The sequence below is a fragment of the Nerophis lumbriciformis genome, linkage group LG02, assembly GCF_033978685.3.
Source record: "Nerophis lumbriciformis linkage group LG02, RoL_Nlum_v2.1, whole genome shotgun sequence".
Classification (NCBI taxonomy): domain Eukaryota; kingdom Metazoa; phylum Chordata; class Actinopteri; order Syngnathiformes; family Syngnathidae; genus Nerophis; species Nerophis lumbriciformis.
Window position 1 is genome coordinate 20904169 of NC_084549.2, and position 19645 is coordinate 20923813.

The 19645-nt window shown below is 39.5% G+C and overlaps 1 protein-coding gene across 1 annotated transcript in view; it reads left to right on the forward strand.

The window, feature by feature from the left end:
* prim2 (DNA primase subunit 2) overlaps window positions 1-17426 on the forward strand; it is a 43602-nt gene extending 26176 nt beyond the window's left edge. The window contains exons 11-14 of the mRNA XM_061960863.1: window positions 10687-10813; window positions 14197-14279; window positions 14595-14663; window positions 16960-17426. Of these exons, the coding sequence (XP_061816847.1) occupies window positions 10687-10813; window positions 14197-14279; window positions 14595-14663; window positions 16960-17205 (525 nt within the window). The 3' untranslated portion in view covers window positions 17206-17426. The remainder of the gene's footprint in view (window positions 1-10686; window positions 10814-14196; window positions 14280-14594; window positions 14664-16959) is intronic.
* Window positions 17427-19645: the final 2219 nt, after the last annotated feature.

Sequence of the window (19645 nt, forward strand, 5' to 3'; positions counted from 1 at the left end):
TGATGATGACATCTGTTTTGTTTGATCAGCCGTTTTACTGCCGTGTGAAAGGCATTGTTTGGAATCAATTAAGGTATGTAAAGAAAGATTTACAAAATCGTTCGTACCGGTATGTATCTGCAGCTTATTGTTCGATGTAGCTAATATATGTAAAAACATTTATTTATTTAAAAAATTGGTGGGTGCAGCTTAAATACCGGGGCACTCCATAGCCCAGAAAGTACGATACAATACTTACAGTACAAACACTTTTTAGGTGCAACAAAAGATTTGATACAACTAAATGGCAAAGACTACCCTGACTGGGCAACACAGCATAGTCTATAGGCTACTGTCATCCAACGTCTTAGAATTGCAACTGCATGCAACACCTACTATATTAATACTTGCAAATTAAGTGTAAGACATTTATATATAACTAGATACAACAACTGGATAGCACAGTTATCAGCTTACTTATAAAGAGGTCCGATTATGCAAAACCAACTTTTCTTACCTTTAAGAGGGCTGCAATCACGTGACCTAGAGGCAAGCTTCCCCTGGTCTGCAATTTGGTCACCCCTGTTCTATAATAATTATGGACGAGCCTGTCCACCTCATGCTTAGTTGCAGATTTGTAACTTAAGTTGTGCTGATTTGTATGAGGCACTTGTACAAACTTTCTCACACACTAACATGATCAAGTGTTGATTTGATTACGTGTTTCTCTTTACCACCATCACGTAAAAGTCCTATAGTGAAGCCCTGAAGCAAAAGAAAACAACTTTAAACAAGATGCAGTGTATTCTGTCTCGGTTGTGATGCATGCAAATATATCTCATTCTTCATTCTTATTGTAAAGAATAGGTCTTTTTGCCTGCACCTGACTTGTAGTCTAATGTAATACCTATGGGAGAACGAGTACAGATGTGTTTCCATCGGTCTTCTGTGAAAATCCACTTTCAGCAATGTCAGTAGTAGTTGTTTGTTAGAGTTTTGTATTTGCTTAAAAACACAAATTATCCCTGGTGTCATGCTTCAATGTCCTGCTGCTTTCCAAAAGACACACCAGCAGAATAATTAACAACTTGCTCATCAGTTTTCCCCTGCTGTCCTTCGTGTCTTCCACCATCTGGTCGTCGGGAAAAATTCACGTGTGTACTCGAGCTTACTGCGGGCGTCTTTCGCTCCATGTTCAATTCCCAAATGTGTAACGGTGTTGTATTTTTACCCACTGCAACACTGCACTGGACACGCTGTGTTTGTGTGTTGTGTCAGTTGGTGGTCTTTTTGGTGGGCTGCACAAAGCCGCTTCATTAGTATGCGACATGCACAGTAAAAATGATGGGAGCCAGCAATGCCGAAAGGGAGGCCCTGAGGGAGAGTGTGGGGAAAATGAAAATCTGTATACACTGTGAATTGTTCTTTTATAAGAATTTGTTAGTGGGATGTCTTTGTTGTACATGTGTGTCGGAACACATCTGGAGCATCATGCTGTTTGTGTCTTGCATAGACAGCAAGTTTAATTGATTTAATTGATTTGCACAACTTGACAGCAATATTAATTTTACAGGCAGGATTTCCTCTCAAGTGTCTTTCCAACAATAGTTGTAAATATGCCTCAAGCTCTCTCATAACCGTTCACTCATGCTTTATTACCAGTGCACTTGTTTACATTACCAGTGTGTAGGGTTGTACGGTATACCGGTGCTAGTATATTATCGTAGTACTAATGAATCAAAAACAGTACTATACTCTATTTGAAAAGTACCGGTTCACCATATTTCTTTTTTCGTCCTCACGTCCTGACATTGCTGGTTTTACGAGCAGAGGAGCATGTTCGGCAGTGCACATACACGGAGTACTTACAAACAGACACAGTGTGTAGACAGAAAAGGGAGAATGGACGCATTTTGGCTTAAAAACTAACGATAAAGGTGAGGTTGTAACACTGAAACGCCCTCAGGAAGAGGTGCTTTAAGACATGGCTAGCTAACTAGCAGCTAACATCCATCCACAGTTGGCAGTGTTTTAGCTTCTAAATCACTAATCCTCGCCTCCATGGTGACAAATAAAGTAAGTTTCTTACAAGTATCATCCCTGCAGGACGAGGAATAGCTAAACATGCTTCACTACACACTGTAGGAGGATACGATAGCTCACCAGTGTCACAATGTTAACAAATACCATGGGTGGATCTACTCCTGACATCCACTGTAGTGATACCAAGTACAAGAGCGTATCTAGTCGATACTACTATGATTACATCGATATTTTTTATCGTCACAAAATATTTTTTCTTTAAAATTCATATTATATTAATCAACTCAAGAATTATGTCCCTGGACACATGAAGACTTTGAATATGACCAATGTATGATCCTGTAACTACTTGGTATCGGATCGATACCGAAATTTGTGGTATCATCCAAAATTAATGTAAAGTATCAAACAGAAGAATAAGTGATTATTACATTTTAACAGAAGTGTAGATAGAACATGTTAAAACCTAAAAGTAAATGAACAAGTAGATTAATAATAAATGTTTACAGTTTGTCCATCATAATATTGACAAAATAATACAATGATAAATGACACAATATGTTACTGCATGCGTCAGCAGAATAATTAGGATCCTTTGTTTGCTTACTTACTACTAAACAAAAAGTTGTCTAGTATGTTCACTATTTTATTTAAGGACAAAATTGTTATTCGATAGCAATAAGAAACATATGTTTAATGTACCATAACATTTTTTGTTAAAATAAAGCCAATAATGCAATTTTTTTGTGGTCCCCTTTATTTAGAAAAGTATCGAAATACATTTTGGTAAAATATTGGTATTGGGACAACCCTACCAGTGTGTAATAGGTCAAAAGACAAACATTACTATTGTTGTGTAACTATTTTCAGTCTTCTTCTTTTTTTTTTTTTTTTTTTTTACAAAATACTGAATTTATTCCCATGTTAAAAACTTTATATGATCCCTTTAAGTAACTTTTTTTAACGGAAGACAAGGCTAAACATGTTACACACACACCAAGAGCAAGCCAGGAGCAGGCATGCTAATAGCTAAGCTATAACATCAGTAAATATGTTTTTTAGTAAAGTTGAAGACGTATCGATGGAACCACGCTACAGCAGAAAGTAAGCGGCTAAAAACAAGAAATTAACAAGTAGATTAACAAGAGTTAGCAAGAGGATAATATACAGTAACAGCAATTGTTTGTGTCAGCATTGTCGCACTTAGTACATGACACGTAAGAGGAGTGCTGACCGATCCATAAATTGTGGCGTTGGTACCACAGGTAGTATCAGTATATCGATACAGGAGTGGTTAGATAGGTAGATTTTTTTTTTTCTCAATACATTTTTGACTCGTTTTTGTTCATGTTTGCAAACTCAGGGAATAATTCTCTGGACACAGGGAAAAAGCAAAATATTTAAATCAGTAGTTGATGTTTTTGCTTTTGTTAGGTTAATGTGTACTATTGACTTTGTTTTGCTCAAACAATTGTGTGTTATAAAGAGAATAGGTAAATAGTTTAAATAGTGTGTTGATATTGTTTAACGTTCTAAAACGCTCACCATAAATACATGGAAAAGTTTACAGTTCATACATGTGATCTGTATTGTTATCGGCCGATCTCACTCATGGATTATTGGAATTAGCAGCATAAAACCTATCCAAATGTATTACCAGCACCCAGCTCTAATATTTGTACACTCACTTTTTCACATGATTAATAGACTCTATCCATATATCTGTCTATTGCACAGGGAATGAAAATGCCTCCAAAAGTTGGACATATTTGCAAACTCAATATTCCAGAGACAGTATAGGAAATAATGTAAAATTAGATAGGTTGATTGGCAACACTAAATTGGCCCTAGTGAATGAATGTGAGTGTGAATGTTGTCTGTCTATCTGTGTTGGCCCTGCGATGAGGTGGCGACTTGTCCAGGGTGTACACCGCCTTCCGCTCGTGTTCAGCTGGGATAGGCTCCAACACCCCCCGCGACCCCGTAAGGGACAAGCGGTAGAAAATGGATGGATGGATGGAGTTCCAATCTCAAACTTTGATAGAAAAGGTTATGTTCTCAGTAACAATTAGCTGCAAAATCTTGTGGTGATGTCTTTCTTCCTTTATCTTGTGGTTCTGCTTCTGCAGTGTGTGACCTTAAAAAGTGTAACTCGTAAATATGTAACTTGCTTGTGCTATATTAATCTGGTACCTTGCTTGAGCGTGCACATGCCTGTGGTGTAGATTATCAATGGAAGTATTTTAATGAAATTACTTCCAAAGACAGATTGGACCTAGAGGGAGATCAGTCACTATGGACTGTGCCTAAGAAGCCATGCCAAGTTTATACATACACACTTGCACATAATCCCTTTGATTGTGTCCTATTTCGCCGTCTCCAACGCCGCAGGTTTTTGTAAATGCGTCCTCATGTAGGGGGGTGGATGATCAAGTGAGCCAAGATGCTTCGTGAGATGCAGCTCGCCTGCTTTAATTCATCTTTTGTACTCCTGTTTTTTCATTTCTTCCTCCCTCTTAGATGTTTTAAACTCCTCCAATTTGGAGGTCAGCTATATTAGGGTACATCCAGGATTATCGTTAACGCAGTTGGAGATTAAATGACAAACTCTAAACTCATTTTTACCCCACCTCGGGCCACATGAGCATTACAGGCCTGTCCTTATCACACTTTCAGTGGAAAGTAAAATAACACCAAAGAAATACAATAAAAGTTGTACAAATTGGAATTCAAGTAAAACTAGGGTAGCATGAAAGGGATGATATCCAAATGTGTTTTTGTGGTTTTTGGTTAAGCTACCACATAATCGTACCAGTGATTTGTAAAGTGTAACACTAACCATAGAACCAGAGGTTGCAGTATGACTAACGTGACAATAGTAATAGTAGACGGCATTGTACATTGCAATGGTCAACTATGTAGCGTTATTGTGAAGTGATTCACCTTCCAGGTAGAAAAGGTAATCTCACTTGTCTAGGGCTGGGCGATATGGAACAAAAGCGATATCCCGGTATTTAAATCGGCTACATCTGTATTAAAACCTACATACATTGCAAAGCTCCTTACTTTATGGAGCTTCTTTTATGATGCCATTAAACATAGTTGGTGGTCAGACATTATGTCGAGCATTATGTCGCGGCGCAGAGAAGAGCAAACAGCGCCGTAACAAAGGCAGCATCAAAAGATAATACCATATTTTCCGGACTAAAGAGTACACCGGTGTAGAAGCCGCACACACTAAATACAAATACAAAATAATGTCCCACAAATGACGATGTGGTCCGGGTTATCGGGGGCTCTTATTGTCGACGAACACTATGCGCCTTCCTGCTCGCCTTTTCTCCCAGTTTTTGTTTTTTTAATCTTTGACAGTGTGGACAATAAAAAATTTGTCGCATTCACTGCTCTCGTCCTCTGCACTTTTTAGGATCCACCACAGTAAGCCACGACATACAGTACCGGTATATGTATAATGTCCCGCTGGGTAGCAAATTTAAAAACTTTTTTTTTGAAAGTGTTGTGAAGGCAGTGCGCTGTGACGAATGTCCACGTGTGCCCAATAAACATGAGGCAGCCAGCCAGGCTCGGAACAAAACTCCATGGCAACGCTGCTAAAACTTTCAATCATTGAGAAATGTTTCTCTGTTTGCATCAAGCCCGGTCAATGTCCCGCCCCCGAAAGCCAAATACCCATTGTGACTTGGAAGGTTTGTTGAGCTCAATTCTGTAAAGTGCCATTCATAAAAAACTCGCAGATTACATTAACATTAGACTTGCATATTGTGGGGGCCGCAGAATATCGTCTCTGAGACCGCGAGTTTAAGACACCAGGTTTAAAGGCTCACTGCACTTTTTTTCCTTTTTTTTCATTCCCAATCTTTTATGAGAGAAAATAACATGTATTTCATTTATTTAATTTGTTGCATCCTAATTTGTAATAATCTGCTTGTTTTGGGTGGCCACCAATGCAGCTAATGGGAGCGATCCATTCTGCTTTATATCACCGAAAAAATGCATCTGAAAACAATACTTCATTTACGTTCTGCAACTTGCAGAATATTCAAGCTGTAGCGACATTGTTATTGTAAGAGTAAACACTTAGGTACTGTTTTTCTAGCGTAGTAACTAGAGATGTCCGATAATGGCTTTTTTGTCGATATCCGATATTCCGATATTGTCCAACTCTTAATTACCGATTCCGATATCAACCGATACCGATATATACAGTCGTGAAATTAACACATTATTATGCCTAATTTTGTTGTGATGCCCCGCTGGATGCATTAAACGATGTAACAAGGTTTTCCAAAATCAATCAACTCAAGTTATGGAAAAAATGCCAACATGGCACTGCCATATTTATTATTGAAGTCACAAAGCGCATTTTTTTTTAACATGCCTCAAAACAGCAGCTTGGAATTTGGGACATGCTCTCCCTGAGAGAGCATGAGGAGGTTGAGGTGGGCGGGGTTGAGTTTCAATGTTTCCCACAGGACAGGCATCTATTTGTGGTGGTGTGGTCGGGGGGGCGGGGGCGGCGGCGGCAGCGGCGATGACCAAGAAGAACGCGGAGTTGGAATATAATTACAACACTTTATGTACATATTTATATACAGATTTGAACAATTAGTTATTCACTGAAATATATTTATTAATTATGGTTCTTACAAAAAATATATCTTATAAAATATAAAAGCTAAAATGTCTCTTAAAGCTCTGCCCCTTTAATTAGTGCATACATCATCTGTGTGAAGGAGTGAACATCCAACATTAGAATTTATTACTAACGAGCAGAACCGCTCTATGTACAGTGCCGTCTAACCTTAAGCGGCAGCAGCTCAACACATGCAGGGTTCAACGTTAAGCTTTTTTTCTACTTGCCCGACTTCTCAAATCTACTTGCCCCAATATTTTTACTTGTCCTGCCTAGGATTTTTTCTGGCTGCGTAGTGCTCATGGCTTATATCTTACTAAAATCCTTCCCGTTGACTATTTACAACACTACAAAGTATTTATTATTATTATTATTATCTATAATTACATTTAAATGGCATTGCATACATGTAAAATTAAATGCTATTTCACATTATTTGACCAGTAGCAGTTACACTCATCTGAACAGGTCAGCCACCTGTTTAAAGCCCGATCACAGTTGAAATCTTGAAATGAAGGGCCTTTAATGGCCAAAACATTAACCTGGACAACATTTTAACAGCTGGTTGGCTCAGATTTTATTCTTTTCATTGCATTCACATGCTGCAGTGGACAGTGGACAATTTAGCTTGAGTATTAATGTAGTATCTGAAGCACCGTCTCCACGTGTGTTTATTGACAATAGGGTTATAACCTGGACACGTTAGCTCGTCGGTATGGTAACAGGTAGTGATGGGTTGATGAGGCTTCATGAAGCGTTTTGACACATTGCAAAACTGTATTGATACTGTGTCGAATACTGTGTCACTAAATACTGACATCTGCTGGACATTAAAAATCCCTACAGGCAACCTATGGACCGACTCAACTGACACTGATTTTATGACCTAGTATGTACAATAATATAAGCCAAGTCATTGTATTTCATTTAGGATTATTTCATAACTTCATTTAAATAAAAATATATTTTTTATCTTTTTTAGATACAGTCAATAAATAATGTGAACATGTATCATAACATGGAAATCTAAGAGAACGTGTTGTGAATGAGGATGCTTGTGGACCTGGAATTTTATTTTATTTTTTACACATTTTTATTACAAAAAAAAACAGTTTTTCCAACTTATTCAATTTTAGACGCTTTCTATTCTTAGTTATTTCTCCGGCTGTAGAAAATACCCGCTCACAGGGCACAGAGGAGGCGTCAGTGCGACACACTTCGCGTATCGGTCACGTGACTCTCTAAAAGCGGTACGCGCACCGACACAGGGTTTTGCCTTATGAGCTCGACGCATGCGCCGATGCATCGGTGTTGCCGGACCCATCACTATTAACACGTGACTGTTACTACGTGCGTCTGCTCCGGCCACCAAGTCAAACAGCGGCGGTGAAACGCTCGGTGAAATCGCGGATTAACGTTAAATATATGACGAGCCGCGAGCGATGCAGCTATAACCTATCTACCTATAACCTACATTATCCTCGTATTTTGATGTGGTCGGTCCATTCTTCTTTTACTTTGTCGTCGTCTTCTTCTTCTTCTGGCCCACCAGAAGATTTTGGCGGAGTTACAATGCATAGTAGGCTACCGCCACCTACTGCACCGGAGTTGTAACTACAAGCTCCATTCACAGACAGAGTCCCAATGCTTTTATGAGCGGTCGAGCGAGTCAAAAGCCGAAAAATCCATTTGTGGCGGACGTAATTCTTTCGTGGCGGGCCGCCACAAATAAATGAATGTGTGGGAAACACTGAGTTTAGGGGGGTAGGGCGGGTGTAGCGGGGCGTGTATATTGTAGCGTCCCGAAAGAGTTAGTGCTGCAAGGGGTTCTGGGTATTTGTTCTGTTGTGTTTATGTTGTGTTACGTTGCGGATGTTCTCCTGAAATGTGTTTGTCATTCTTGTTTGGTGTGGGTTCACAGTGCGGCGCATATTTGTAACAGTGTTAAAGTTGTTTATAAAGCCACCCTCAGTGTGACCTGTATGGCTGTTGATCAAGTATGCATTGCATTCACTTGTGTGTGTGAAAAGCCATAGATATTATGTGACTGGGCCGGCACGCAAAGGCAGTGCCTTTAAGGTTTATTGGCGCTCTGTACTTCTCCCTACGTCCGTGTACCACTCCGTACAACGGCATTTTAAAAAGTCATACATTTAACTTTTTGAAACAGATACCGATAATTTCCGATGTCACATTTTAAAGCATTTATCGGCCGATAATATTGGCAGTCCGATATTATCTATAATTCATCTCTACATACCGTATTTTTCGGACTATAAGTCGCAGTTTTTTTCATAGTTTGGCCGGGCTCCAATGTTTTTTTCCTTCTTTATTATGCATTTTCGGCAGGTGCGACTTATACTCCGGTGCGACTTATACTCCGAAAAATACGGTAATATATTGACTTACTCGACGGACAGTTGTCCGTTTGGGTACAGTAAGTGGAAAATGTTTCCACGACTGCGGGGTTTGTTAGTTTCTTTGAGCAGTGTCGTCCTGGTCAGATACAAGAAGCCTTTCAATCGATAACAACATTGTGTGCCACTCAGTGCAGCAGAAGCACTCAATTTCTGTGGGCATAGATTGACAAGCACCACATTTACAACACCAAGTCATGACTCTCTCGCCTCCCTCCCCTTCTCTCGTCAGTTACATTTCAGCCTTTCGTTGTGCTCGCTCAGCTTCTATAATCAGTAGTTTATAAGCTGTATAAGACATGCGTTTGTTGACGGAAGTAGGAACACACATTTGTTGACGGGAGTAAGTAGTACGTAGCTATGAGCAATGAAAACAATGCGCCAATGATAGAAGTTTCACTAATGCCTAAAATAACACAAAATGTGGTAAATATTGTACATATTGTTATGAACATGTTTGTTACTACATTATATATAAACTTACAGCATGTAAACGTTGATGGAGGGATTTCAAGTTGTTTTAGAGGGCTTTTAGGGCAACGTTGGTGACTCCCATTAGCTGCAATGTTAGCCGCATCTTGCCAGCATTTTTTTTATCTTTAGAATCGTAAAAAGAAAAAGACGTGTGTTCTTGTCTCTCATGATTGTGAATGATGAGCAAAATTCCCCCCAAAAAGTGCAGTTCCTCTTTAATACAGTGAAATAGTAAAGTTACTTAAAATCTTTTTTGTACACTTCATAACACTTTTATAAAGGTGACAGCTTGACTCTGGAACAGATTATTTAATTTGTTTTATTTTTTGTGGTAAAATATTATAAGTACATAGTTTAAGTTTTACAATGTCGTGGTCATCTTATTTTTACACTTATGGCAGATAGCACTTTTTTTATGACAACATGTTTTAAATATCTGCAAAAAAGATGTCAAAATCAAGATGCATAGAGGGACAATATTATATCTATAGTAGGTGGAATTTGTTGTCAAGAATCATTGTTTTTGTCACACATGAATTGATGTTGGTGTCTACACACTTTAAGCACACTTAAGTAGCCACGTGGTGTCAAAGTTCATCTTAATAAAAGAGGTTGGGGGGTGTTGCACTCCAGACTGCCTCTAATGTATCCCGAGAGGCTCTCAATAATTAATATAAGAGATTTATCGTACTTGGAGAAGACTTGATGTGTTTTAAATTGCATGCTTAGATTGTTACATTAGCAAGTTCAAGGGTTTTATTGCACCATGAATGGGTTATTACATGTGTTTATGTGAGAAAGTAGGAGCAATATACTATTTGAGTTTTACAGGCAAGACACCTTAATTCACTTTTAATGGCTGCACAAAAGGCGCTCCCTCACATTCTTGTGAAGCTCGCATGAACATTTCTGTGTCAAGACAAAAGCACAGGCAGAATAAAATGGCTGTGTTCGCCATAACTCCACCAGATTCACCTACGCCACGGGTTCTCTCTAATAGCTCTATATTTCATTGGGGGGGGACAACAGTGTCAACACTGACATGATGTATAACAATGTCTCTTTTCACCCCAACCTTGTCCCCCCTCACCCTTTCCTCCCTGGTCTCTCTCTCCGCAGTTTGACAAAGCGTACGCTTACAGCATCCGCCACATGTTTGGCAAAGAAGGCAAGAGGACAGACTACACTCCTTACAGCTGCATGAAGGTGATTTTGTCGAACGCACCCAGTCAAGGCGACCATCATGGTGAGTTGACAGCTGCCAGGTGGAACAGCGAATCAGACACAGGAAATGGAAAATAGATTTTTTTTTTTATCATCACTATTTGGGGTAAACCTCTTAGACGAGGACTATTCAACTGGTGGTGGGGAATGACACCATACGGGCCCCCGAGTTCACTTGACATCTTGGGAGACAAACATTTTTGGAGCAAATTCCTAAAAACACCTGAGTGCTCCTGTTGTATAGAAGAACTTGGGCCATTGTAAACACATTGGCAGATCATTGCATTGATATTTTAACCTTTCTCGCAAACATTGAGGTCCAAATTTGTGACACACATCACTCAGGCATTCTTCAAGGCACCCCTTTATTTCTTCTCCATTTTGATTACATGTCTTTTTTCGTAATCTGATTTATGTAATTGAGGTTGCTGTCGCTTGTTTACTTCAGATGTAGTCAGTAGTCATTTGTTCAGCTTCTGTAGTTGTACTAGTAGTGTTCCTTAAGGTTTAGGTCCGCTCTTTTTCGTCATTTGAGCTATTCAACTGGTGGCCTGTGAGTTTAATTTAAAAAACTTGGGAGGTACTCACATTTTTGCATCTCTTTGACTAGCTTTTTGGCAGGAGGTCCTTAAAAACAGCGGGCCCACGGTCCTTAGCTTTCTGGAAATGTGGCCCCCAAAACATCCATCCATCCATCCGTTTACTACCGCTTAGTCCCTTCGGGGTCGCGGGGGGCGCTGGAGCCTATCTCAGCTACAATCAGGCGGAAGGCGGGGTACACCCTGGACAAGTCGCCAACTCATCGCAGGGCCAACACAGATAGACAGACAACATTCACACTCACATTTCCACACTAGGGCCAATTTAGTGTTGCCAATCAACCTATCCCCAGGTGCATGTCTTTGGAGGTGGGAGGAACGGGGAGGACATGCAAACTCCACACAGAAAGATCCCGAGGCCGGGATTGAACTCACGACTACTCAGGACCTTCGTATTGTGAGGCAGACGCACTAACCCCTCTCCCACCGTGCTGACCTGCCCCTGGCCCCCAAAACAATTCAGTTGAATATCCCTGCCTCAGAGCCACTTGAACCTTAGGTTCTTTATGCAACCTCATTATTTTGTAGTAACGTGTCAATAAATGCCAGCACACAATTTAAACAAGCCATTTTTTTCAAAAGGTACTTCAGTACTACAATGGTTAGTTCAGTATATTTTTCTTTAGCATTTTAAACATCATTGTTCCCAATGCCATCACACTGTATAACTCTTCACTGGTGGGGGAGCTTAAAGGAGAATTTACAATCATTATGAAATACATGACGATGGATGTTTTTTTTTGCATTCTAAAATTAAATAAATGCGATCAGTCTGCTTACAATTAAATCTATAGGAGCTGCGCAATTCCGCCTATAAAGCCCTTGAAAAAACATCAAAATTCCTCCATTGAGGTTTTATATACATGATGTAAGTATATATGTAATGTAGTAACGGGCACATTTATACTAACATTTAATATTTGTGTTTCTGCTCATTTTAAGCATACGCGGCGCGTTAATTAAAAAAATGCATTACGTTTGCTTTCTCTTTTCATCACTGATTATTACTCACTGCAGACTTTATGAGAGCCAACAAACATAACAATTTGTCACTTACTGTGCAAGATCTGCTGTCATTTGAATGCCGACTGCTAGGATTTGCATGTATTCCCATTTAGGTGAAGAATGACCATAATCCTCACGCTTATAATAACAATATCACTATTACTTGGTTAATATTCAAGTCACGAAATGTAAGTGGACTATTGTTTGCGGTTTTTGAATGGTTATTTATTGGATTTTATGGGCAAAATCGTGGAGCTCCCATTGGCTCCGCTGTAAGCGGACATTAGTTTACATTTATTTAATATTTAGATTGCATTAAAAAAATCCATCCGTCGTCATGTCGTTCATAATGATTGTGAACGATGGGCAAAATTCCCAAAAAACTGCAGTTCTCCGTTTAAGATGGAGGTGGGCACACGGACGATGCTTTCTGCCTTGGTTTGTATGACACATACATTTTTTATCATACTTTATTCTACTATTTTATTTATTACTTGATACTATGTGTGTTGTGCTGCTATTGCCACTGGCATGCATCGTGTATATAGTGTGTTGCTGCTAGTGGAACCTTATTTCCCTGAGGGTACACGCGCACGGGGGCTCAATAAAGTTTTATCTAATCTAATCTGACCTACTATCTCATTTCAATGAATATTTGCTGATTACGGTACTATTAATATTATCATTATTAAGCCCTGAGATAGGTCAGTGAGCAGAAAATTTAATTTCATTGCATTTTTATTCGAGTGTCATTGTAAAAATACAAAAAAGTTATAATAGAATGTCAAGTCCTCCAAAACTGCTTTAAATATATTGTAATAAGTAATACCATCAAGATAATAATACATGAACATACACGACATTAGTATTGTCATCTATCAATCGCAACACATAAATTCAATACCCTTGAAAATATTTAGAGCGTTCTTTGAATGGGACACCATAGCTCCAAATAAAAAACAGTTATCCCAATTTACATCCTAACATAAACAATTGCATCAATTTATGTTGTGGGGCCAAAAAGTAGTCAGTTGGATATTTTAATTGTTAGAATACATTGTTTTTGTAGCTTTTACATTTTAGGCTGATTTAAGGAACAGAGGTGACAATTCCAAAATTATTAATTAGAAATCTTGATCAGTTTTATGCAAAGGGAACAAAGCAACGTTCATGAAGGCGTTGTTTGGTGTGCAAGTGCCAACCCTGTCTTCAAACCTCTAAAGGCCTTAGTAGCCACATGATTGGACAGCACCTTTTAGCTCTTATTTCCAAAATTGTGTACACTACTGAATTGGGGTCTTATGCTAACATATGGACACTTATACTGCTATCTGGTGGTGTCAGAAGAGTATAATATACAATGGAATTTGGGGAAAAAAGTGTAAAAATAAAAATTAGCATGTCACTAAAAATGAAGTACACGTTTGTGTACTTATGGACTACGTTAAGTACATCATATGAAAAGATGATTTTTAGTTTTTATTGTAATTAGGGTCCAATAAGCCCAAATAGCAAAGAGAAATAAAAAAAAGCATGTAAACAAACAGCTTGGGCCTTAAGAGGTTAAAGCCCATCAGACACCCAACATTCATGACCTCTGACGTCTTCTAGATGAAAAACAATAAGTCGGACCAGAAGCTGTTATATCTGCAATGTGGTGACCAACTTTCCAATTTATTTCTATTTGCACTTCCTGTCGCAGCCAGGTGTCCCACAACATTTGACAGTGTAGCGTATATGTTCATTGTCTTGTACTCCTCGAGACCTGTCCAGGTCTTCATGTTCATCTTGTGTGTTCCAGGATGTCCATTCCGACACAGTGACCACGAGCTGCTGAAGCAGAAGCTTCAGTCCTACAAGGTGTCACCCAGTGGGATCAATCAGGTATTTGGAGGTCCTCAGGCCAACATTGTCTCTCCAGATCTCTGACTGCTGTAGTATTTGATTCTACAGCTATGCCAATGAGGCGCCCGTTACTCCACGAATCTGTGTTCATTTTAATGGCAAGCCGCCCCAGTGTTTAATGTTCCATTCACCAAAAACAGAATCCGTAATTGCCTCCAAAGTTAATTCAACAAAAGGTCAACTCATTAATCTAAGAATAATCCTCAATATACTTGTCAACTGGTTAATTATATCTGCAGGGTGAACATGTTTGTTTTTGTTCACATCATGACTTTTTCTTCCCTTTCCCTACAGATTTTGGAGTTGGTCAAAGGGATGCACTACCAGCTGGCCTGCCAGAAGTACTTTGAGCTGACACACAATGTAAGTCAATGTTTGTTTTCAATTGGACGTTACTACGGTAAGATGAGTGGGAGGATTGGTCCTTATCCTCAAATGACCTGCATACCGTCTATTGTACATTTCACTGCTTTTTATTGCACCATTGAATTATTTATTCCAGTATGTGTTGATGCTGGACTCAGCATTGCTCTATATTGAGCTGCAAAATATTGGACATGGCTCTCAGTATGTAGTCGACCATACAGAACAGAAAACTATTGACTAAGTTTAGTCGCGAATGACAGTACTTGATAGATTACTTTTCAATGTATTGTATCATTCAGTTATGATACATAAATGCATTGTTTCAACTACAAGAAATACAGTGGAACCTGTAAGTCGGCCTCGCTTTTGTCGACAAATAATCGAGACACTAATGGTAATGGGTCATTTTTATGGGATATCGGTCTGTTTAGTGTATATTGACATGGTATTGTTAACTTCATCTAACGGTGACCGCAACGCAGTGGTGTGCCGTCAGGGCCAGCAAGGCCTTTTCTAGTGGCCTAACATAAATCATGATCATAAATTAGTTAATTTTATTTTTCATTTACTTTCCTAAATACATAAAAGTATTCATCATATCGTCATATTAGGCTCCAGTGTTGCTTGTCTTTTTTGATGGGAGGTGGGAGAGTCTGGAGAGAAAAGATATCTGAAAAGATTGTTCTTGGCATTACATGTTCATTAAAAACTCTGTTAAAACGGCACGCCTGGCTACTGTGACGTGGTATCCGTGGAACGGGTAGGGAACGACTTCCACATCTGTTTTTTTTTTACCGTTTTAACAGAGTTTTTAATGAACATGTAATGCCAAGAACAATCTTTTCAGATGTCTTTTCTCTACAGACTCTCCCACCTCTCTCCTCCGCTGGCCGCTCACTGTTAAAGACAACAGATGATTAGATCACCACGTACCACCTGTGAAATCTAAACACCTGCCAGCTGTGTCTCGCCGTCCCGCACATACCCAGCCCCTAGCCGATGGTGCTCCGCCCTCAACACCATTGACAGAGGCGGTGACCTTTGCTCCTGCAAGCGCGCTGATCCCACTCTCCCTCCACAAAGACATTTTATATTGCTTCGAAATTGTTTCTGTGCTACTCACTTTTTCATTTAATAGCACCGGTCCTACTAGAGGAAAAGCTAAGTGTACAGCCCTGTTGAAAGCAATATTTGTGGAAAAAAACAAGAATGGGAAGACGCCGGAAAGGAGGACAAAAAACAGAATTTCCCGGCAATAACGGGAAGGTTGACAAATGTTTCACACACTCCTTGTACTAAAGTTTGTGTCAAGTGGGCGCTGCACTGCAAAAAGTTGGTGTTCAAAAACAAGAAAAAATATTTAAAAAATTAGGGGTATGTTATTTGAACTAAGCATTATTATTTGCCAATAGAACAAGAAAATTCGGCTTGTCAAGACTTTCCAAAACAAGTAAAATTAGCTAACCTCAATGAACCCAAAAATACCTTAAAATAAGAACATTCTCACTAATAACAAGTGCACTTTTCTTGGTAGAAAAAAAAGAGACCTTTTTGCTCAATATGTTGAAAAATATTCTTAAATTAAGCAAATGCTAGTGCCATTATCTTGACATAATGCGTATCATGATTTTTTTTTCATGCTTGAAGTAAGAAATTATTACTTTAAAAAAGTAGTTTTATACTTGTGAGTGTTGATGACACAGCTTTGCATCAGTTGATGTTCTAGTTTCAAGCATGTTTTTACTCAATATAGGTCATCAAATCTCAGCAACAAACTGTAATATCTTACTGAGATCATTTAGGACCAAAACCCTTAAAACAAGTAAAACACTCTAACATAAAATCTGCTTAGTGAGAAGAATGTGAATGTGTGTGTGAATGGGTAAATGTGGAAGTAGTGTCAAAGCGCTTTGAGTACCTTGAAGGTAGAAAAGCGCTATACAAGTACAACCCATTTATCATTTATCATTTATTATTTAAGAATGATCTTACCTGACAGAAAATAAGCAAATATCACCCTTATTTGAGATATTTAATCTTACTTAGATTTCAGTTTTTGCAGTGTGCTCCTACACCCTGCCTCAGTCTGTGCATGGAGGAGGAGGAGGGACACAGCACCAGCGCAGACAGACTTCCGCGTCAAGACATTAAGGATTACATAAATCGATATTGCGCTATTGTCTCAAATATTTCAAAAATATACCGGTGGAATTCAAAAACCGGTATACCGCCCAGCCTTACAAGCCGGTGTGGAGCACAGTCGCTTGACCTGCATCTTATTTGTCATTCGAAGGTGGAGGACGTCAACTTCTCCCTCAGTCACCCCAACCAGTACTTTGTGGAGAGCCAGAAGGTTTTGGGGGGAGGCAAAGACATCAAGCGAGAGATGGACACCTCGCAAAGGTCACAGGGCAACAACAACTCCGCGGCCAGAAACTCTGCTGCTATCAGGGAAAAGACGGCGGCGGCGAACACAAACGCATCGCAGGATTCGGTGGAGATGACGGAAGATCTGGACTCGTACTTTCATGATGCTTGAGTTACTATTTTGCTCCTTTTGTGTAGAAATAAAACGTCATATTTTTAAAGTAGCCATCCGTCAGTGTAAAGTTGACTTCATGGTGCTTTGGTAAAAAGTTTTCTGGTGATCTCTCCAATTTCCCAGCTGCCTCAGTAACGATGTCATTGTATTCGCTGGCAAGAGCGTTGATGAATGGTGGCAGGAGGCTGCATTGAAATAAACAATTCCCCCCACGTGTATTATGCTGCCTGCCCCTGGAATATTGCTTCGGTGTGCACAATATCTTCCTAGAATACGTGGTGCTGCTCGCTAACTTTTTTTTCCCTTTCCTCGCTTAATAATTTGTGAAAAATGGTGGCTGTCTAAAAGCCAAGAACCTTTAGTCCTGCTGGAGTAGAGCTTTGTCCATGTGTGCCGCCTTGGCAAAGCAGCCTAATCTTGCTCTTTCAGGACATACACTTTTTGGACGCTTATCTGGACTCGTTGCATTTTTTTTAATTTTTTTTTAACACCATTATTACTTGAGATCCAATTAGACTCAGCCCCTAGTTGTATGAATACAAATCTGCTTTGTTGCCTTGAATGGTTGAGTGAGGCTTTCTGTAGTGAAATGATTAATTTTGGGAATAATTCAATCATCTCGGATGTTGAAACATTCAAAATCATGTGACTTTTCTGTGCCAGAAAAGTCTACCGCCAGACCAGTCTGCACAAACTGTAGCTTCTGTTGGTGGTTTAATAGCCAAGCGTGGTGCTTAACGTGGAGGATTTGTGGCTAGCTGCTGCTGTCAGCAAAACATTGGTGTTATTTTTGGGTCGCACACAACTTTGCTTGTAGAAAAAAGATGCCATTTGATCTTCTCAGAAAGGATTTGCAATTATTAGCCATGACCTTCTTCATTGGCACGGTTACTTCAAGGTGTGGGTTGGTCAGTTTTTCAAAATGGTGGCATTTTGCATCTAATACTGTACTTGGCAAATTAAGAGGGAAATAAAAAAAATAAAAAACTGCCTTGGCACCAAAAAGTGAATTTCCACTGGATTTGTTAAAGGGCAGACACCTCAAAGATAAAATAACCACATTTATTGTATAGCAGTCCCATTTGTCTATAGTAGATCTTATACGGTGTTGTGTGGTTGAGGTGGATTGTCATCTTTTCTGCTAGAAATTCCTGTACAAATATGACTTATTGGAGCACCACTACCCATGCGATTTGAGCTAAAGTTAATGTGCAATTTAGAAACTACAGCAGCAATTTGAAATACAAAACCCAAAACCTGTGAAGTTGGCATGTTGTGTAAGTCGTAGATATAAACAGAATACAATATATATCAACCTATATTCAATTGAATAAACTGCAAAGACAAGATACTTAACGTTCAAACTGAAAAACTTAATTTCTTGCAAATATTAGCTCATTTGGAATTTGATGGCTGCAACATGTTTCAAAAAAGCTGTCACAAGTGGCAAAAAAGACTGAGAAAGTTGAGGAATGCGCATCAAACACTTATTTGGAACCAGGGGCGCCGCTAGGGATTTTGGGCCCCATGAAAATAATCTTTACAGGGCCCCCAACACAGTGTCATTATTTTTTCTGTATTATAATTTCATCATCATTAGGGGCCTCTCTGGGCCCCCCTCCATCATGGGCCCCTAGAATCCGTCTCCTTTATCCCCCCCTTTTCGGCGCCCCTGTTTGGAACATCCCTCAGGTGAACAGGCTAATTGGGAACATGATTGGGTAAAAAAGAAGCTTCCATGAAAGGCTCAGTCATTCACAAACAAGGATGGGGCGAGGGTCACCACTTTGTGAACATATGCATGAGCAAATTGTCGAACAGTTTAAGAACAACATTTCTCAACGAGCTATTGCAAAGAATTCATCTACGGTCCGTAATATCATTCAGAGAATCTGGATAAATCACTGCACTTAAGCGATGATATTACGGACCTTTGAATGGCGAAAGCCATTTATCAACAACACCCAGAAACTCCGCCGGTTTCGCTGGGCCCGAGCTCATCAAATATGGATTGATGCAAAGTGGAAAAATGTTCTGTGGTCTGACAAGTCCACATTTCAAATTGTTTTTGGAAACTGTGGATGTCTCGTCCTCTGGAATAAAGAGGAAAGGAACTATCCGGATTGTTATAGGCGCGAAGTTCAAAATCCAGCATCTGTGATGGTATGGGGGTGTATTAGTTCCCAAGGCATGGGTAACTTACACATCTGTGAAGGCGCCATTAATGCTGAATGTGCATACAGGTTTTGGAGTAACGTGTTGCCATCCAAGCAATAGACGCCCCTGCTTATTTCAGCAAGACAATGCCAAGCCACGTGTTACAACAGTGTGGCTTCATAGTAAAAGAGTGCAGGTACTAGACTGGCTTGTCTGTGGTCCAGACCTGTCTCCCATTGAAAATGTGTGGCGCATTATGAAGTGTAAAATACCACAACGG